The following is a 21,731-nucleotide window of genomic DNA, read 5'->3' on the forward strand; positions in this document are numbered from 1 at the left end:
AAGGTGCCTAGAACTGTGCCCGGCTTATTAAGTGCTGGCTGGTGGTATTCCGAAAAGGCTGGACCACCCCCATCTCTGTCCCAGCGCCTAGCGTGCAAAACCCCACAGCCGGCGAGAACGGGCAGCAGCACCCCCTCCTGGCCGCAGAGAGAAAGAAGGGCGTCCTCGGGGCCCTCCCCGCCCTCTTCCTGCAGGCGGGCTGAGAAGCCTCAGGAATTACTCCACCGGCCCAGGTCACCGAGCGCCGCTCCCAAGGCCGCCTCTGCGCACGCACTTCAGCAGGCGGGTAAATGAGATCGTCTCATCTAATTTTCAAACAGCTCTCTGAGGCAGACACAGTTACTGTTTCCCTTTCACCAGGGGAGAAACTGAGGCTCCCGGAAGGTCGAGTCCCTTGTTCCAAGCCACTCGGCGAGGGAGCGGCGGGACGCGAAGGCAGGCGAGTGTGGCTGTCCCCAGCCTCGGCTCGGTTAGCCGGGCAGCCCGCCCCAATCACTGCGGCGTGTGCACGCCGGTGTGCGCGCCCGTTCTGCGCGCGTGTGCGCGCCCCGGGACCAGCCCCGGGGGCCAGGAGCGCGGCCGAGGGCTCGAGAAAGGAGGGGTGGCCCCGCGAACTCGCGGGGCGCCAGGGCGGGGCATGTGCCTGGCCCTTGCCCCGCCCACCGGCCCCGCCCGCCGACTTCGGTGGGAAGGAGAAGGCGGAGGCGCTGGGCGCGGGGACTCGGCGGCGGCGAAGAGAGCGGAGCCGGAGCTGGACGCCGCCGCCGCCGCCGCCGCCGCCGCCACCGCCACCTGCGCGGCAGTCATCAAGGTAGGGCGGCCCCGGGCCGCCGGCCATACCTTCCCAGTTTGTGCGATGTGTGCGCGCTGCGCCTCGGGGCTGCAGCGCCTGGGGAGGGATGCTGGGGCTCGGCGCACCGCGGGGGACCCGGCGGGGCGCGGGGGACCTGGCTTCCAGCCCCTCCGCGTGACCTTGCACAAAGCACTGCTCCTCTCCAGGCCTCAGTTTCCCCATCGGAATCGCGGGCGCAGTGGTGGCACGTTCCTCGCCAGACTGTTGGAGTAGGGGCCGCCTCAAGCTCCAGCCTCCCGACGGCGCGGGGCCCGCATGGGCACTGTCTGCACGGCCCACCCGGAGTGAGCGCGGCTCATGCTGGGTGTGGCGGGCCCTACCGTCAGCCTCCCTCCCGGCCCCCGCTAGCGGCCTGGGTGCCCCGCGGGACCCGTGTGGTGCTCTACCCGCTCCTGGCTGAGAAACCTGCGGGGCCTCAGCTTCCCAGCATGAGACATAGGCAGGGGGAGCGGACACCCCCCAGGTACCCGTGGAGCCGGCCTGGGCATGCAGGGTGGGGCCATCAGAGTCTGCCAGCCAAGTCTACCTCGCGGTCTGGGGCGGCGGGAGCCCTGGGTTGGAGGTAGTGGGGCCCTTGGCCCCAGACTTGCCTAGACCAGACCTGTGCAGGCACCTGGATTTAGGGGATGTGTGGAACCTGCCCGCCCCATACCCTTCCCTTCCCTTCCCTACCAGCTGCTGACGCCCAGCTGGGTGTCCCAGCCTGCTGTAGAGCTAGGTCCACGCCTGGACCCCAGCGGGGCTCCGGCACCGGGAGAGCCATGTCTGGGTGGGGCTGGGTCTGGGACAGAGCAGGTGTCCGGGGGACTGTGTGTGGTTCCAGGCTCTCCGTGTAAAGAAGAATCCTGGCATCTGGCCCAGCCCCTTGGTCAGATACCCTCTGGAAGGTCTTGCTGCGCAGTTGCACACCCCTTGTTATGGGAATCTCACTGGCTGTAAACAGAGCTACCGCTAGTCTCGCTCTGAGCGCATGGGGCAGCATCCAAGTCCTGCCCACCCGCCCCCCACCCTGGGGCAGTCCTCTGGACCCTTAGGTCAGTTCACCGCAGGGATGAACAGCCCCACATCCAGCGTTGTTTCTCCTGCTGGAGCTGAAGAGAGCTAAGGCGGGACCAGGGAGCTGAGGTGTCTGCCCCAGAGGGGGCAGTAGTCAGCCTGGGGCTTGTGCACAACCCGCTTCCTTAGGATTTACCTGCAGCTGAGCAGCTGCCTTAGGTCTGGAGTGAGGAGCCAGAGGAGCCCGTCTCCAGGCCGTATCCTCCCCTGTCACCCGCCCTGATCGAGGGCGCCGGGTCAGAGCTTCGGGTCTGGGCCTCTGGTCTCCCTTGTCCTCCTGAGAGACTGTCCCTCCACCCGGGAGCTTTCTTACAGCCAAAGGAAGGGCGAGGCTGCTGGGGCAGGGGGTGCCCGCTGGGTCCTCAGAGGTGAGTGGGCAGAGGGTGGCCAAGCCCTTGCTGAGGGTGAGCTACCTCTGACTGCAAGTCTGGGACTCTCGGGCTGAGGTAGAGTGACCACGACCTTACCTTCTGGCCATGGTGGAGCTGCACGGGACTGGAGGCTAGACCACAGATGAGTGTTATTATCCCTCGTAAAAGCAGACTCACGATCTTCACTGTCACTCAAGCGCAGCGCCCTCGCACAGCTAAGTGCTACCTATGTCTCCTGTCATCTCTACCTGCATATCATCCGGGCTCTGTTTTCCTGTTCCCCTAGTCCAAGCTGTTTGGGCCTTGATTTAGAGGTATGGCAGGTCCTGGGTATTAAACAGTCATCCTAGGCCAATAATTTTAAAATGCACCATGGCATTATGAAATATCTAAGCTGAAAGGAATCTTAAGAAATCATCCCATTCAACCCCGTCATTTTACAGGTAGATACCCTCTGTCCCTGGAGGGGATGTGACTTGTCAAAGATCACACAGCAGACAAGCAACCAGGCCCAGGGGTCTTGATTCCAGGACGTGTGTGTGTGTGTGTGTGTGTGTGTGTCTGAAAACACATACCATATAGTTAATGAAAGCTCTCTATTTATTCCTATAAAATTAGCAGAAATAAATATAAAAGGATAAAACTCTATGCTGGTAAAGCTATAGGGATTCTCCAGTAGCATTTAATTTTGCAGGGCAATCTGACAGCTTGTTCCAAAAGTCCATGAAAATGGTCCTAACTTCCGTTTGCCCCTAGCCTTCTACTTTGAGGACTTTGCCGTAAGGAAGTAATTATAGGAGACGTGAGTGTAGTGCTGTTATTTACAAGAAGTTATCTTATGGTGAAGAAGTGCTTGGTGTTTTACTATGGCTGAATAAGCATTTCATTTAAAAAGTACAGCTTTTAAAATAGTGATACTGAAGTTTCCATTGCCAGAGTCTGGCTAATACAGGAGCAGTGTGGTCCAGAGGAAAAGCCACAAGACTCATGTCAGCATAGATTCAGCGAAGATTCTTCCTCACCCCATCCTGTGATCTCAGGGCAATTCCTGCGCTTTTCTATACCTCACTTCCCCTGTCTGTGAAGTGGGGTAGATTCAGTGATTCCTGAATTTCCTTGAGCTCTTGACAACTCATGTTCTAGACTGAGCAAATCTCTGTAGCAGAAGCCTTTATTAGGAGGCGCAGGGAACACAAGGATAACCAAAGAATGTTCCAGACTCCCTACCCCATGACCCCATCATTAAATAAATCCTCTTAGAGGCAAACAACTAGCTAGCATTTTTCTTCTAGGGAAGGGGTTTCCCTCAGCCTTAGACCTTTGTTATCTCAAAATGGCTAGAACCTGGATTATTTTAGGGGACAGAGACTTCCAGGAGGATCAGAAAATAATTCACCAAGATTCTCCATGTATTATTTTATGTTGCCTCCTTCAGAACAGATTATAGGTGTTTAGCAATCACACCTATTATGAAGGGCCAGGAGTTGGGGAACAAACATTTACTGGACACCTACTGTGTACTAGGCCTTGAGGTGCCTCCCGGGGGCCTGCAGGCCACCATGGGAAATGTATTAAGTTAAACTATGTGAAAAGGCCAATATCTGGCTATTTTTGACTTACAAGAAATGGCCATTTTATTTGGTTCAGCCTAAATGGAAAAAGATAATTAAAAAGCACTGTGTTCCTTACCATATAATTGAGAGATTGGGCAGGGTGTGGTGGGGGAAAGAGTGATTACTGTGTAAGCTCAGAGAAGTCACGGAGGAAGAACATGGGAGCCTTACCTTGAATAATCAATAACAATAATAATCTAACATTTATTCAGTAGTTACCACCTGCCTGATTGTCCTAAGGGCTTCCCATTTGATCTTTCAACGTTTCATTTATTAAACACCTTCACTGCACTAGGTTATTTTCTAGGTATGGTGGGGAGGGGTTCTTGACAGTAAGCAAAATAGACTAAAAAAAAAAAAATGTCTTAAAGGAGCTTACAGTCTAATAGGAAAAGAAGACAGGCAAACAATAAAATAGGTGGTGATGAATGAGATGGAGCAAATAAAACATAAGAGCATATTTCAAGCGTGTGAGGGAGGATGAAGGGAAGAGTTGTGGTTTCAAATAGATGGTGGGGAGAATCACTGAGAAGGTGACCTTTGGGAGAAGCCTTGGCTGCTTCCTGGGGGAAGAGCTGTCCAGGTAGAAGGAATGAGCAGTGCAAAAGCCCTAAGGTAGGACCACGCCTGGCACCTTCAGGAAGAGCAGACTGGAGTAGTGAGAAGAGGGAAGGTGAGGGAGATCTGCCTCCTCAGCGCAGCAGGCAGCGCGTCAGTCTCATAATCTGAAGGTGAGGGAGGCCCGGGGTCAGATTGTGTACCCCGTCTCCTGCAATATGGAATCCTGGAAGTTTGAAGGCGGTAGGATTTTTCTCTTCTTCATTTAAAGGAACAAGACACAGAGAGTTTCAGTGACTTGGTGAAACTGTCTCATAGAGGAGTTAGGGCTTTTGGTCAAGCGTAGTGGGAGCCATGGAAAGCTTTGAACAGGAAAGAGCATGGCCACATTTGAGTGTAAGTGCGATTCTTTTGGCGAACACAGAGAAGGCCGTGGGAGGAGCCCAGGCCTGGAAGGATGAAGCTGGACCAGCGCAGCGTGAAGCATTGAACATGGGGGCAGAGGATCTGCCGAGCTCGGTCCTTCGGGTGAGATAGGAATCCAAGCCAGAGGAGGAGGAAGCCACGCTGGCTTTGGGCCTTATTTATTTCAGTCAGTTAAGTTCAGTCATGTCCGACTCTTTGTGACCCCATAGACTGCAGCACGCCAGGCTTCCCTGTCCATCACCAACTCCCGGAGTTTACTCAAACTTATGTCCACTGAGTCAGTGATGCCATCCAACCATCTTATCCTCTGTCATCCCCTTCTCTTCCTGCCTTCAATCATTCCCAGCATCAGGGTCTTTTCAAATGAGTTGGTTCTTCGCATCAGGTGGCCAAAGTATTGGAGTTTCAGCTTCAGAATCAGTCCTTCAAATGAATATTCAGGACTGATTCCTTTAGGATGGACTGGTTGGATCTCCTTGCAGTCCAAGGGACTCTCAAGAGTCTTCTCCAACACCACAGTTCATAAGCATCAATTCTTCAGTACTCAGCTTTCTTTATAGTCCAACTCTCACATCCATACATGACTACTGGAAAAACCATAGCTTTGACTAGACAGACCTTTGTTGGCAAAGTAATGTCTCTGCTTTTTAATATGCTGTCTAGGTTGGTCATAACTTTTCTTCCAAAGAGCAAGCGTCTTTTAATTTCATGGCTGCAGTCACCATCTACAGTGATTTTGGAGCCCAAGAAAATAAAGTCTCTCACTGTTTCCACTGTTTCCCCATCTATTTGCCATGGAGTGATGGGACCAGATGCCATGATCTTAGTTTTCTGAATGTTGAGTTTTAAGCCAACTTATTCACTCTCCTATTTCACTTTCATCAAGAGGCTCTTTAGTTCTTCTTTGCTTTCTGCCATAAGGGTGGTGTCATCTGCATATCTGAGGTGTTTGATATTTCTCCCGGCAGTCTTAATTCCAGCTTGTGCTTCATCCAGCCCAGCGTTTCTCATGATATACTCTGCATATAAGTCAAATAAGCAGGGTGACGATATACAGCCTTGACAATTTGGAACCAGTCTATTGTTCTATGTCCAGTTCTAACTGTTGCTTCCTGACCTGCATACAGGTTTCTCAAGAGGCAGGTCAGGTGGTCTGGTATTCCCATCTCTTTAAGAATTTTCCACAGTTTGTTGTGATCCACACAGTCAAAGTCTTTGGCAGATTCAGTAAAGCAGAAATAGATGTTTTTCTGGAACTCTCTTGCTTTTTCAGTGATCCAGCGGATGTTGGCAATTTGATCTCTGGTTCCTCTGCCTTAACTCTATCTGGCTTGAACATCTGGAAGTTCACGGTTCATGTACTGTTGAAGCCTCTCTTGGAGAATTTTGAGCATTACTTTTCTAGTGTGTGAGATGAGTGCGATTGTGTGGTAGTTTGAGCATTCTTTGGCTTTGCCTTTCTTTGGGATTGGATGAACACTGACCTTTTCCAGTCCTGTGGCCACTGCTGAGTTTTCCAAACTTGCTGGCATGTTGAGTGTAGCACTTTCACAGCATCATCTTTTAGGATTTGAAATAACTCAACTGGAATTCCATCACCTCCACTAGCTTTGTTCATAGTGATGCTTCCTAAGGCCCACTTGACTTCACATTCCAGGATGTCTGGCTCTGGGTGAGTGATCACACTGTCATGATTATCTGGGTCGTGAAGATCTTTTTTGTATTGTTCTGTGTATTCTTGCCACCTCTTAATATCGTGTGCTTCTGTTAGGTCCATACCATTTCTGTCCTTTATTGAGCCCATCTTTGCATGAAATGTCCTCTTGGTATCTCTGATTTTCTTGAAGAGATCTCTAGTCTTTCCCATTCTATTGTTTTCCTCTATTTCTTTGCATTAATCGCTGAGGAAGGCTTTCTTATCTCTCCTTGCTATTCTTTGGAACTCTGCATTCAAATGGGTATATCTTTCCTTTTCTCCTTCGCCTTTCTCCTCTTCTTTTCACAGCTGTGTGTAAGGCCTCCTCAGACAACCATTTTGCATTTCTTTTTCTTGGGGATGGTCTTGATCCCTGTCTCTGTACAATGTCACGAACCTCCGTCCATAGTTCATCAGGCACTCTGTCTATCAGATCTAGTCCCTTGAATCTATTTCTCACTTCCACTGTATATCGTAAGGGATTTTATTTAGGTCATACCTGAATGGTCTAGTGGCTTTCCCTACTTTCTTCAATTTAAGTCTGAATTTGGCAATAAGGAGTTCATGATCTGAGCCACAGTCAGCTCCCAGTCTTGTTTTTGCTGACTGTATAGAACTTCTCCATCTTTGGCTGCAAAGAATATAATCAATCTGATTTTGGTATTAACAAATACTTAATATTTTAAGTACCTCTTTTGTTTCAGGCGCCATCTAAGATTTTAACTGGCCCAGTCAATGGTCAAAACAATCTGTAGAATAGTTACTATTACATATTATTTTTAATGGATGTATTATATTATATATGAATTATATCTCAATGAAGTTAATTTGCCAAGAAAGTATGTTTTTTCTGTTATCAATACTTGATGATAATAGAGAATTTAGAAAAAAGAGAGGGAAACAAAACACATCACTCAGTCTTCTCTTTCTGTCTCAGATAATCAATATAAATATTTTAGTTATATCTACTTTGTCTTTTTTTCCAGTGTTATCCCCATTTTGCAGATAAGGACACTGAGGCCCAGAGTGGTTGGGCAGCTTGTCCGGGGGGTCATACATTTGGGCCCATATCATCTGACTCCAGTGTTCAGGGTCTTAATCACTGAGCTATGTTGCCTGTAGGCAAACTAGAATGTCCATTGGTAAGTTCCACTGAGACTCACGGCCCCCACTCAGCCCAGCCCCAGCATCATTTCACAGACAGGGAAGTTAAGGCCCGGTGAGGGGTGAGGTCTTGTTTAGTTAGCATCGCCCAGCCAGTTGGGAGCAGACATGTGAGATCTCATTCCAAGAAGAAACAGGGAGCTGAGGATTTGTAGCGTTGATGGGACAGCTGCTTCCAGCTTGGCCTTGAGCCCAGAGCTTGCAGGGGGCTGGCAGGTGCCATGACCTGCTCATGCAGAGTGCTGGGCATTTCCGGGGCAGGCCTGTCTTCCCTGGGCCCAGGAGGCTCAGCTCTATAGCAGGCCTTGCTGGGAGGCGAGCAGGGTAGGGAAGGGGAGTTTGGGGCCTCGCCAGGCCTGCAGGCCCCCTGGGAGTTGTCTCTGGTACTCTGACTGTGCATTTACTTCCGGCGCTGGTGCCAGCAGACTCCCCGGGCCGCCTGCTGCCGGGGATGCAGCCCAGGCTTCTGATCCCAACACAGCCACTGGGTGAGCTTCAGGCCGGGATCCTTCCCTCCCCACCTGCTAGCTGCAGGACTAAGGAAATGTAGATGGAAAGTTCTGGCACAGGGCGTAGCGCATGGAAGAGCTCAATGGAGAGCCAACTGCTCTTGCTGTTCCTAGGGCTACGCCAGGGTGTGGGCCCAGGCCAGGGGACTAAGCCTTCCCAGCCGGAGCCCCCGTCTCAGCGCTCCCCTTCACACCTGCTTGGCCACGGAGGCCTCGCCAGTGCAGGAGCAGACGGAAATGAACCCCACGCAGAGGCTTGGAGTCTAAGATGGCAAGCAACAAGGAGCACAGTGGAACTAAAGAGCCCTCTGAAGAGGTGGGGAGACCTGTCCTGGTCAATGGCATGCTCTGTAGGCAAGTCCTGGCCCTTCTTTATGCCCCTTCTCCTCTTCCGTAAAGTGGGGAGGGCATTTCCTGCCTAAATAACCGTAACCATCTTCATTCCATCTGTTGGGATCTGTTATCCTCAGCAGCCACCTGTTGAGGTTTTACTGTGCCTGGGGAGTAAGAATGGGAATAAGCCAGACCCATCAGTGCCTTCAAGGGCACACGTTCTGGTGAGGGGCTTAGTTCAGATAGGGAAGCCCCAGAGCTGTGGGCCCTCAAGGAGGGGCATCTAATGCAGCCTGGGGAGGCGGGTAGAGTGGGGAGGCTGCCTGGAGGAAGTAATGCTTGGGCCAGGTTGTTAGTGGGATTTGATGTTGGCCAGACTCTGAAGGGGAGAGAAGCGAGAAAGGTCAATGGGTAAATTGCCCCACCTCTGAGCCTCAGTCTCATCTGTAAAATGGGGATAATAAACACCTGCTTTGCTTAATGAATACGGTGGTTGTGAGCTCCCAAACTGGACCGAGAACATGCGAACACTCAGTGAACTGTGAACGCCAGGCACCTGTTCACTGCTGTTTACTATGCTTTCTGAAGTCCCCAGGGCTTAGGGAAATACCGGGGCAGCAGGAGAACGAGTCCAGGAGAACATTCGGTCTGTTCTCAAAGGTCTGTGGCCAAGCCCAGTAGGGGCAGACGGCCACTATTCACCTCGCACCCTTGACTTAAGCGTTCTAGAATGTTTCTGTGCTGGGGGGTGCGGCTGTGCTTTGAGGAGGCCCTGAGGCTGACTGCCATCCAGTCACAGCCCTGTCCTGAGGAAGGGGGGCACGTGTCCATAGGAACCTCTCAGGCCATAAGCATTGCATCCTGCTAGAGGCTGGACACCCAGGCCAGGCCTCAGGGACCTGATCAAGAGGGGCTATAGGGACCTGCCAGGTGAAGGGATGGAGCGGATGGGGGCGCCGTGAGGTCACCAGGAAGAAACCAGCTTGTGTAGTGAGAGGTCTGCGAATTTGTCTTCCCTGGAAAATCAAGGAAAAGAGCGTGGAGTATGGAGTATGGAAAGAGTATGGAGTGAGTCCATTTTGGTTTGAATATGAAGAAAGACTAGATCTACACACATGTAGATACAGAAAAATTTTCAGACCGACACACATCAAGCTGGTTGATTATCACTAGATGGCAAAATTTGGGGTTTTTTTTCTGTATTTTGAATTTTTTTGTGGTAGACATTTTATTTCTATAAAGAGGTGGCTGTATGTCATGCGTGTTAAAATGGAATGTAGATGGTATAGTAATCCAGCCAGTCTCCTGTCTCCAGGCTGGAGGGTTTAAGGAGGTACCCGCAGCTTGAGGACTTGGGTAAAGCCTGGGGAGTGGATCCTTGGTGCTGATCTTCCAGAACAGTTGAGGGCAGGGGCCTGGAATGGCTTGATGTAGGTATCACACGGGAGGAGAGGTCTCCGCGGGTCTCCAGAGTGGTTCCCAGGGCTCTCTTTTAGGACAAAGACTAGAAGTTTAGGTCAGCAGTCAGCATTATGACCAACTGCCCAAAGCCAGGGACCCCGGGTGACATCAGCAGAAGCATGGAGTCAGATCCAGAGAAGTGAGGGTCCTGCTGGAGTTTGGGCTGTCCCCCAAGTGGGACTGGGCCAGCTGGGAGTGGTCCAGAGGCCGCCAGGCTGGGGAGGAGCCTGTGCTCTCAGATTCCGCTTCATTTTGCCTCAGCGTGCCAGACCCCAGAAGACCCTTTGTCCTCAGTGACATGTATTCTCAGCCTTTGGTCCCTGGGACTCTCACAGACTGTCCCACCTCTTTGCAAAGAGAAGAGAAAAATCGAGCTGCTGAGCTACTTCATGGAATGCAAAGCACCACCTGTTGTAAGAGACACCATTATTTTATAATCCTTCAGGAAGAAAAAGGGCAAGCAGTTAAACTATAAGGTGCATCCCAGTTTCAGAGATGTTGAAAACTGTGTGTCTTAGAATCAGTTAAATACAACATGTGACCGGCCCCTGCCTAGATTCTTGATTTACTACATATCCATTCATTTAATACGTGCGGCAACCTAGTACCTGGATATTCTTGGCCTCTTTCTACAGACGAGGAAACCAGGGCCCAGAGAATTGGCTTGCAAGATCACACAGTCAGCCAGAGGTAAAATTAAGGTTCGAACCCTGTTCTCACTAGATTCCACCACTTTCTCCTAATCCAACTCCACAAAGACCAACTCCTGAGCTCTGACTGTTGGCAGTAATGTTCAGCAGAGTAAACGTATTGTCAGTGCAGAAATGCCCTGGTGGACTGGCCATTAAATGCCGGGTGCTGTGAGTAATGGGGGGCCTGGAGGAGGGCTGAGGAGCTCATGGACAGGAAGGAGGCTTGAGAGCTTGCTGGCTGAGTCATTAATCTCATCCTTGTTATGACCATTTCCAAGAGTAGGTTGGCCCATGGCCTGCCCTGAAGAGAGACTGCAGAGGCCTGTCCTGCACAGATAATCCTAGAACCTCACCTAGACTGGCCCACTCATTCATTCCCTAAATAAGTAATTCTTCAATTGAGTTACTTGAACAAGACCTTTGTTCATATATTGATCACTTTCCACATCACGCAGCTCAGTGCTAGGGATATCAAACAGAGCAAAACAGATAACCTCGGAGTTGCCCCAGTGAGCTCACAGATCAAAGGAGAGTTGGGCAGTAACCAGAGGGTCCCTCAAAACCTGGAGAAGGGAGGGCATATGGAGCATGCAGAGAGGAGAAATGTGCCTAGTCCAGGATCACTGCAGAAGGCTGTTCTTAGGGAAGGACTTTTGAGCTGAGATCTGAAAGATAAGCAGGGAGTAGCCGGGTGAGGGTGGAACATGCTCCATGAGAATGGAACATGCTAGACCAGAGAAACAGCCTGTGCAAAGGCCCTGAGGCTGGAGGAAATGAACTGTTGAGGAATTCAAAGCCCCAAGTGTCTGTAGCTCAGATCCCTGACCAAGGTGAATCTGGAGAGGTAGAGTGAGCCAAACCCTTCAGGCCTTGCAGCAGTGGCCATGAAGTGGCATGGGCAGATTTCCACCTTTTTTTTTTTTTGGTTGGGCCTTGTCTTGGCTGTGGCGCACGGGCTCTCTGGCTGTGGCACACGGGCTTTATCTGCCCTGTGGCCTGTGGGATCTTAGTGTCCCGACCAGGGGTCAAATCCATGTCCCTTGCATTGGAGGGCAGATTCTTAAACCACTGAATCACCAGGGAAGTCTGAATTTCCATATTTTGAAAAGATCAGGGGCAAGGTGTGTGATATCCAAGACTGTGCAACCAGGTAAGAACACGGTGGTAGCCGTGGGCACGGTAGCCCATGTGGATGGTTTAAGAGATATTTAGGAGGTGGAGGAGGGAGGGTGAATGATGGATTGGCTTTAGATACAAGGAGAAAGGGGCTTCCGGATAGCTTAGTGTTAAAGAATCTGCCTGCCAATACAGGATAAGTGGGTTGGATCCCTGGGTCGGGAAGATCCCTGGAGGAGGAAATGGCAACCCACTCCAGTATTCGTGCCTGGAGAATCCCAGGGGCAGAGGAGCCTGGCAAGCTGCAGTCCACAGAGTCGCCAAGAGTCACATACGGCTGAGCGACGGCACATGGGTGCATGTGGAGGACGCCGCTGGGATCGCACCTCCCCGCTGCGCCTTTCACAAGGCCTGACAGAGGATCTGTGCTGGGGGGGACAGGAGTGGTGGAGAAGGACCTCACCCTGTGGGTTTTCGTTTGTTTTTCATCTGTTTTTTTCCCCCAAAGTGTTTAGATATCCTGGTTCATCCAGCATCAGGGTTTTGCCAGATGATAATGAGAGAAGTCAGGAGGAAGAAAGATTTTATGGTGTTCTTAAGAGTGAGACGACAGACCACAGAACTGACTGGAAGAAAGAGAGTGGAGAATGGGCAGGTGGGGTAGAGAAGGTAGAGGAAGCCAGTGATGGAACTCTCCTGGATGAAGGCTTCTGCGGTGGGTGAAGCCTGGCCTGATGTCCCAGGTTGCTTGGGACAAGGAATGGGCATCATGGTATGCACATATCACATGGCCCAGACACCATCCTACAAGCTGGCCTTTCAGAAAAACTGGAGCCAAGCCTGAGGGATTATGTTGTCCTGGAGAGGGGCCTCTGGTCCAAAGCTCTCTCCTTGAGCCTGAACCTGTTTTTATTGATCCATCGGGGCTGATGACAGAGGGTGGGTCACGTCTGGAGGTGCCAGTAAGCTGGAAGCAGGGAGGATGTGGTCAGCAAGGGGTGCTTGAACTAGTGACTCTGGAAGTGGGCCGGACTGTTTCAGTCATGGGGCTCGTCTGAAGTCGCACAGCTGAGAAGTGACTCCCTGATGCGGTTTTCTGTGCTGTGGATTCCAGCTTTCAGAGGGTGATCCCTCTCACTCTTGCTCTTGAGCTGAGAACACGACACTGCATACTCTGCATCTTGGGAGGACGGTCAGAGGCAGCTAGGGGATGGCTGGGACCGCACGGGGGAAGACTTCCTGGAAGAGGAAGCATCTAAGCTGGGCCTTGTAGCAGCTGGACCTACAGAGTGGTAAGGAGGGAGGTGTTGGCCAAGGAACAGCAGAGGCCAAGGGCTGGCACGGCACCCTGAGCCTGTTTGGGATGTGGTGAACATGCAGTCTGGTCTGACTCAACCTAAAAGGAATAGTTTCAGATACTGGCCAGACACCAAGGGCGGAGAGGTGGGAGCAGCCTACGCTGGCAGGAAGGAATGCTTTATCACCGACATTGTTTAGAACTGTAGGCACATCATGATAATGAAGCCGGGCTTTTTGTTGATTTTCTTATTGTTTTTAAGTTCTCTATAGAAAAAGCACCCCTTTACTTTCTGCACCCAGCTGACTGCTCAGTTCCCTATTGCCTTTGTCTCTCTGCCGCCCGGCTTCCCCTTCACAGCAGGAGGGAAAGAGCTCTAGAGACAGGAGCAGGATTCTAGCCAGTGCCTCAGAAGGCCCAGGGTCCACGCCTCCAAATGCCCACCACCCCACCAGGCCTGGGGACCACTGTGCTGCAGAGCTCCAAGTCCCACGGTGTCCTGGGCTGCAGTTGGTGGTCAGAGGCAGAATGCTTGGGCTCTAAGGGCACCCCAGGTCTCACCCTCCTAAACAGAGCCTTCCAGAGTCAACAGGACAGTAGTAATACCCTTTGGGGTTACTTCCCCGTATAGAGATGTTGCCGGGACCGCATGGGCACTCAGACAACAGCTGGACCTGATTAGTCCCATTTCACAGATAACAAAACTGAGGCTTCAGAGTGACTCTCAGAACCGGGGCCTACTGAGACACCGTGTCTTCCATCCTGGTAGCACTTGTAACCTTTGCTGAGATGCACATCTCCCTGCCACCCAGCAGGGGATCTTACATCACAAGAGAGGCAGCCCCAAGGCTGAGAGGTCAAGGAGCTGCCTGTGGCCCAGTGAGAGAGGCCAAAAGGGGCTGACTGTGGCCAGGACAGAGAGGTATTAGCGGCAAGAACTAGAGATTTGCATTCCCTCCGGGATCGGCCACTGACCAGCCTGGTGACCTGGGACCAGTTACAGCCCTTGCCGGGTCTTTGTTTCTTCACCTGCAAAATGAGGGGTTAAACTGATTGGTCCCTCCCGTCCCTTGCAGCCTGAATATCTTTTCTGAGCATCTCCCTGTCTTCTATTCTGGTGGAATCCAAAACAAGGTACGCAAAATGCTCAGTGCGGTGCGGGAAAAAATATTATCTAAACAAGAAAATAATTCGTTTGCTATCTTTTGCCAGGTGTAGACACACTGACCCCCTCTCCAGGAAGGGGTCAGACAGCCTCATGTCTCATGTCCCCAGAAGTCTCTGAGAAAGGGGTGACAAGGATACCCCACTCTTTAGTTCATTTTAGGCAGGTAATAACTAATTAACCTGGTCCATCAATTCAGGTCATTCTAGATTAATTAATCCAGATTGGATTTGTGGATTATATTGACTAGTTTTAACTAAACTAACTCTCAATAAATGGCCAAGTGATTTTAAAAGATTCCTACCAGGACGCTGAATTGTTAGTAATTCTGATAATGCTAGTGCATGAGGATAAGAGAATATGAGAGAATGAACACTTGCTTTTTAGCACAATCAAGTCCTCACCCACAAGGAAAGGAAAAAAAACAACCATGAGACAAGAAGTTGGTCCAAGATTTTTTGAGGGGGAGGACACTATTTGAAGTAGAGATTTAGTCACTCTGGTTAATATTAAATCTTGCCTCTTGTATAGATTGTACCTTATGTCTGTTAGTGATGTTTAAGTGCCTAAGTTTTAGTCACTCGGTCGTGTCCAACTCTTTGGGACCCCATGGACTATAGCTTGCCAGCCTTCTCTGCTCCAGGCAAAAATACTGGAGTGAGTAGCCATTCCCTTCTCCAGGGGATCTTCCCAGCCCAGGGACTGAACCCCCATCTCCCACATCGCAGGTAGATTCTTAACCATCTGAGTTACAGGGAAGCCCATGGTTACTTGTATGTAATATATGTGGGTTGGGTGAGCTCAGTCTTCTTCCCTTTGAAAGTAGTAAATGATCAAAACATTTAGGGTCCCGCTGCTCCAACTTCCTGGTCTTTTCGTTGCTGCTGCCACTTCTGACAAACCACCACGTTTGTGATCGTTCTTTGTTTGAGTAGGATGCGATTTCTTCATTTTTCTTCCCGTGCCAGGGGCAGAGACTCCGAGACTACCTCTGGGCCTGCAGAGCCCAACCTAAGGGTCTGCCTCCAACCAGGAACTTAGAAAATATGAGCTGAGTTGATGTGCTTCAGTTTACCCTTCATGCTCTGCTGGACTTTCTAGCAGCAAAGACTTGGGGTCTGTCTCCTCTCCATATCCTAAGGAGCCCCATCTCTCCCAGTCTGAACCCCACTCTGGAGAAAGACAGCCCACCTTCCAAAGGGGAGCCTTGGGAGGCCCTAGCTAGGGGATGTGACCCTCGGCCTCACAATTAGAAGACCTTCCCCAGCTATCCTTGGAATTTGTTCCTTCAAGAACAGCAGCACAGATAAGGAATAAAATATTTGACACTGTATCCGGACGCAGGATCAAAGGAAACTTTGTTCTGCGTCTTAGAGGACTCTCCTAGACCTGAGGGCTGCAGACCTGGGTCCCGTTCCTGGTTCTGCCCTGTGTGGGGGGCCCTAGGCACAGTAAGTCAGTTTCCCCATCTCTACCTTATGATCTCTGTGGGGTCTGGCCAGTTCTGCTTCTCTGAGATGCAAAGTCTGGGATATTTTGGAGACCTGCTCTGCTGAGTGGTTCTTAGCCTCCATCTGGAGGGTTTGGCTATGATCCTTCCAAACGGGGTGAGAGATGGAGCCAGCTGCATTACTGGGAGGTAACGAAGATGGGGAGATGGGAGATGAGTCACACCAGAAGCTCCCCAACCTGGAGCAGAGCCACCCCGGGGACAGGTGATCAGGTGCCTCACATCTCTGAAAGGGCCATCATGGGGCAGAGAAACGGATGTGGTTGGTGGGGCTTCAGGGATGGAGACAGGGCCGTAGGGGAAATTGTAGATTTCCGCTCAGTAAAAGGAGGAAGTCTAACCGTTGAGCTCTTCTGTTCCCGGAAGGGGTGAGCTTCTCCGTAGTAGAATGGGGCAAGCCTAGGCCTGCAGACTTTTCAGATGGAGTGGTGTGGAGAGGAGAGCGGAGAGCTGGGCTGCATGCCCCTCTGGGTCCCTGACCCTGGGCGGTCCTGGGATGCTGCGTCTGCTTCTTGCCTCCAGATCTAATAAGATCATTTGACAGACGGAGTTAGTGGGCCTGGCTAAGAATTAGATTAGATAAGAATTAGAGCTTTAGATTTGAAGTCTTCACTGAGGGTGGGGGAGGGGTGAAAGGCTTCCTCTGTTTTCCTCCAATTAAGGAGATTTTCCTGGCTCTGAGCACAGATGACCCTTCCCATCCCTGGATCTTTAGGTCTTTAGGTGTTGCCTCTTTGAAGAGAAAAGGAACATGGGCTCTTTGTGCTTCTGGTTTAATCTGTAAGCACTGTTCAAAGTCCTGACTCATTTTTGCTAAATGTCCATTTCAATCCATCAATACAGGTAAACAGTTTAAAACCATGCCTCCTCATGGTGAGTAGTCAATAGAAGTTATCAAGTTATTTTTTAAATTATTTTTTGTTGAGTATAGGCGCCTTAAAATATTTTATTAGTTTCAGGTGTACAACATAGTGATTCAATATCTTTATGTAGATTACACTCCAGTTAAACGTATTAAAAAATAACGGCTGTATTTTCCTGTGCTGTACAATATATCCCGGGTGCTTATTTATGTTATCCATAGTAGTTTGTGTCTCTTAATCCCATGCCCCACCTCCCCATTCCCTCTCCCACCGGAAATCACTAGTTTGCTCTCTATGTCTGCGAATCTGTTTCTGCTCTGTTGTATGCATTCTTGTGTTTTAGCATAGTACTCTAGGTCCGTCCCATGGTGTAGCCGCTGTTACTTATTTTGCATTTATCTTGCGTCCGACTGAGCGACTAACACTTTTTTGACTTCCCTGGTGGCTCAGACTACCGGTAAAGAATCCGCCTGCAATGGAGGAGACCCGGGTTCAATCCCTGGGTCGGGAACATCCCCTGGAGTAGGAAATGGCAACCCACTCCAGTATTCTTGCCTGGAGAAATTCCATGGACAGAGGAGCCTGGCGGGCTACAGTCCATGGGGTCACAAGGAGTTGGACACGACTTAGCTAGTAACTACCGTGGGCCAGGCAGCACTGTAAGTGCTTGTCAGACATGAATTCATTTACCAATTACCACCCCATTTTATAGACGGAAAACCTGAGGTCTGGAGAGGTCGACTAACCTGTCCAAGGTCTTCCCGCTGCTGTGAGGAGGTGCTGACATTCAAGCCCAGTCGGCGGGCTCCCGACCGTGTCTGTAACCACTGCTCTGCCGCCTCTCGACATGGTCATGTCGTATAATAAAGAAGGAAGGCACCTTTGCCTTTATTCTCCCTCAGTGCCTCCCTAAAGCCTCACGAGGGTCTCAGGCGGGATGCACGTTCGCATTTTATGGCTGGGGCACTGGGGCCCAGAGAGGGACAAGGACTTGAGCAGGGTCACGCAGCAAGCGAGGGCAGAGCAGACTGGAGCCCAGCCCCTGGCGTCAGTAACCGTGCACCTTCCCTGTCCAGAGCAGGCCTCCAGCCGCAGCCTGCTCACGGAGGGCACTGCTCCCTCAAGGGGCCCCTTCCTTCACCACGAGGAGCAGGGCCAGTAAGCCAGAGGGAGGTCGATGGGAGATCCACCCTCTTTCTGGGAGCGGGGCTAGGCTGTCCTGAAGGCACCTGCCTGGAAGAGCAGTGAGGAGCCTCCCCCACGGGGCCCCTTCTGTGCAAGGCCGGAATGAAAGGGTGCGGGGGGAACCAACCTGTCCTGCGCCCCCTGAAGTCACACCAGGGACCAACTCTAAGCACAGAGTTCGGGGAGCGTTGAAAAAAGCAGGAGCTCCCCAGGAAAACAAGCGTGGGAGCCGAGACAGACCGTGGAGGTGTGCAGGGGCTGCTGGGCTTTTTTCTTTTTTTTTTTTTATTGTGGTAAAATACACAAAGTATCACATGTATCACTTTAACCATTTTTAAGTGTCCTGTTCTGTGTCATGAAGCACATTCATTTTGACTGCCCACAGCCCGCTCTGGGGCTTCCCAGGCGGCCCTCATGGTAGAGAAACCTTCTGCTAACGCAGGAGACAAGAGATGCGGGTTCGATCCCTGGATTGGGAAGATCCCCCTGGAGGAGGGCATGGCAACCCACTCCCGTATTCTTGCCTGGAGAGTCCCACGGACACAGGGGCTTGATGGGCGACAGTCCACAGGGTCCCACAGAGTCAGACAGGACTGAAGCCACTTAGCACGCCTGCGCTCACCGCCTGCCCTGTTCATTGGTTTTGATTTGATTTTTACTGTTTTCTTTTTTGTTTTGTGTCCTGTTCTTGAATGGTTTGCTTCCGTGTGTGGATGAAACGTGAGCTCTCAGTGCGAAACCATCGTGTTAGCCAAGGGACCACACGTAGGACGCTGACACAGCCTGCCCTGTACCAGCTGCTGCTCCGAGGCAGTGTGAGTGGATAGATGCATGGAATCCTTGTGATTCCCCTAGAAGGTGGTTTTCGGTTTTGACCCTAGTCTGCGGTTAAGGAGACTGGGACGCAGAGAGATCCTGGGTCTTCCTCACACCCCTCACCGCTCTCGTCTGTGCGCACCGGTTCCTCGAGGCCTCACTGTGTGCCAAGGCGAGGGTCTCCATCCCCCACTGGCCTCATCTCACAGCGGCCTGGCTGTTGGAGGGGCCGTGTGCTGCCGAGACACAGCGATGGTGAGTTGGGCTGGTGGCCGGGTCTCTGACTCTGAAGCCAGCGTCTTGACCACCCGCCCTCGATGCTTGTTATTCAGATGGCTGTTCAGAAGCTGTCGTGAGAACACCTGCCCAATTCTTGATGCTGGCCTGAGCTGTATTTGTGTGTTGGAAGAAGACTCGAGAGAGAAAGCCCAGGACCACGGCCCCCAGGAGCCCCAAGTTAGGAGGTCAGGTTCCCCCTTGTTGTGTAACCTCAGGAAAGTGCCTCTGCCGCTCCCAGCTGAGTGCAGCTTGCTACATCCAGGAAGCGGGGCTGGTCCTCCCCACCCCACGGTGGTTGTGAGGAGTGAATTGAACCGTGAATGGGAAGGTCTCTAGACCGCGGAGCAGGGCTGTAAGCCAGTGGTTCTCACCGTGGTCTCTGAGCCAGCTGCTTCAGTGCTACCTGGGAACTTGCTAGAAATGCAGGATTCTCAGGGTCTACCCCAGACTTGCTGAATCGGAAACTCAAGGATGGGCCCAGCAGTCCAAGTAGTAATCAGCTTTCCAGGAAGCCCTGATGCGCTCTCAAGTCTAGAACCACCGTTAGAGAGATGGGTCTTCATCGCGGCGCTTGGGCTTTCCGTCGCGATGCCCTCCCTCACTGCAGGCCCGCGGTTCCCGGCCTGTGGGCTTCAGGAGTTGCAGCTCATGGGCTGTTTCTCCGTGGCTCTTGGGATCTTCCTGGAACAGGGACTGAACCTGTTCTGGCAGGTGGATTCCTAACCCCTGGATCATCAGGGAACGCCTTGTGGGAGAGATTGTTACAAAGTGTAGATGAGATACTGCCCCAGGTCCTGGCAGAGTCAGTCCCGGAGCAGAAGGGCCTCCCCAGCCGGAGGTGCTGACATCTCTCCTCCACTCTTTGTCCTGCACGGGATCGCCCACCCCCTTCCCTCCCTGGCCTGTAGGACCAGCCTGAACAGATGTGGGCAGAGTCCAGGGAGGCTGGAAACGGGGAGAAGGCCTCACCATCCTCTCCTGGCGTCTGTTGCAGACAATGCCTGGGGAATGGATTAAGGCTGTGCAGGGGCATTTACCTCCAGGTGGATAAGTAAGTGGGGGGAAGCAGGTAGGAATTTTCCATCACCCTCCTGTGTGTGTGTGTGGCTTGACCAGGAAATGAAATATTGGGCTACCCAGGCTCAGGCGGGAGCAGGCAGCCCTGCGTCACACCTGGGGACTCTCTCCACAGGGAGATGGGTTGAATGATGGAAGGAAGCTATTTTTCTGATTTAAACTCCAGCTGCTGAGAAGTGGCCCGGGAATGGGCTCAAGGCAGGGTCTTCTGACTCAGCGTTTCTCTCAAAGAGCTGAGGTCTAGGGGGTGGCGGGGGAGGCAGGCCTTGACCCCTGGTCAACTGCCTGCCAGCTCTTCCCTGGTCAGTGAGGCTCCTCCTCCTGAGTCCAGAAAAGGAAGGCCTTAGAATCCTCCTCATCTCTTCATGCCCCACAGTCCCTCCAGCAGATGGGAGCCAGGCATGAAACAAACCCACTCATTTCTTCCTTGAACACAGCCCGTAGTTGAGGAAAGAAAATTCTTGCCCTCCTAATCTGCCTCAGCCGCAGCAGGTCACACCCTGGTTACAGACTTTGACACCTGACCCTCCGTGGACTCAAGTGCCAGCTCAGCGGGTGTTCAGAGCCTCGCCCAGCCAGCGTCCGGCCCTCACTCGCTCAGTCGTGTCCGACTCTTTATCACCCCATGGAGTGTAGCCCACCAGGCTCCTCCTCTGTCCGTGGAGTTCTCCAGGCAGGAATACTGGAGTGGGTTCCCATTTCTTCCTCCAGGGGATAGTCCCAACCCAGGGACCAAACCCGCGTCTCTTGCGTCAGCAGGCGATTTCTCCAACACTGCGCCACCTGGGAAGCCCTCAGCCCTCATTGCTCCTCTGCGTTTGCGCAGGCCCCAGCTGAACTGGACCCTCGGGTGCCCTGAAGATGCCTTTGCCTGCCCATCCCGCCCCGTGAGCCCTGCTTAGCCCTCACTGAGCCCTCCCGCTGCAGCGCGGGCCCTGCTGTGTCCTGGGCTCGCTCTGCTCAGCCTTGAAGGCTGGGATCAAACAGAGCCTCCTGGTGGTCCTCACCCCCTCACCGGGTTTCAGTCTCCCCACTGCCCTGAACTGAGATCGCTGGCCTTTCCCTTCAGTCTGGGCTCCCGGCGGGGTAAGCACTGTTCCTGCCTCTGTCCTACAGCATCTGGTGCAGGCAGGGCTCAGAGAGGGCCCCAGGGATGCTACCTGGACTCACTCTGGGCCCCAGATCCCTGCAGCTGGGCAGGGTGATGTGTGGGTCCACTGACCACAGAGTTTAGGCCCCCTGGCTGGGTGCCCATCCCAGGATGGGGCTGCTTCAGCCCTACCCCTGGGTCACCGTGGCGCTCTGAATGCGACATTTTCCCTCTCTGGGTTTCGGTGTCCCTCTCTGTCCAAAGACAGGTCCAGAGGCTCTGCCAGAGGGTGGACAGTTGAGCAGGAAGTGAAGCTACCAGATTTTCAACCTCCAGGAGGCATCTTTTTTTTTTTTTTTTTTTTTAAACGGGGAGGCATCTTTAAAAAGTCTCTGTGACCCTTGTCTCTCGAAACTCCCAGATAAGGAAATTGTGGGGCAATAAATCTTTGTGGAGTTTGGGTTGGGGCCTGGCCAGGGGGAACAGACAGGAAGCAGCCCTGCTCTCTATCTCCAGAGGTCAAGGTAGGAACAGCTCTGGGGACTGGGGTAGCAGCCAGGCTCACAGTCCCACTGCCCTCACGGCCCCCGGGTCTGGCGCC

The 21,731-nt window shown here is 52.2% G+C and overlaps 1 protein-coding gene across 3 annotated transcripts in view; it reads left to right on the forward strand.

Moving 5' to 3' along the window:
* The first annotated feature begins 207 nt into the window (after positions 1-207).
* The window catches only part of CORO2A (coronin 2A), a 60,753-nt gene continuing 39,229 nt past the window's right edge, over positions 208-21,731 (forward strand). Inside the window, exon 1 of one of the 3 annotated variants that reach the window (XM_043487058.1) lies at positions 208-286. Coding sequence is in view for 1 of the 3 variants with exons in the window: in XM_043487056.1 (XP_043342991.1) it covers positions 638-811 (174 nt within the window). In the remaining 2 variants the exon portion in view is untranslated. The other 2 variants (XM_043487057.1, XM_043487056.1) reach the window with 2 other exon arrangements.

The sequence above is a fragment of the Cervus canadensis genome, chromosome 14 (genome assembly GCF_019320065.1).
Source record: "Cervus canadensis isolate Bull #8, Minnesota chromosome 14, ASM1932006v1, whole genome shotgun sequence".
Lineage (NCBI taxonomy): Eukaryota > Metazoa > Chordata > Mammalia > Artiodactyla > Cervidae > Cervus > Cervus canadensis.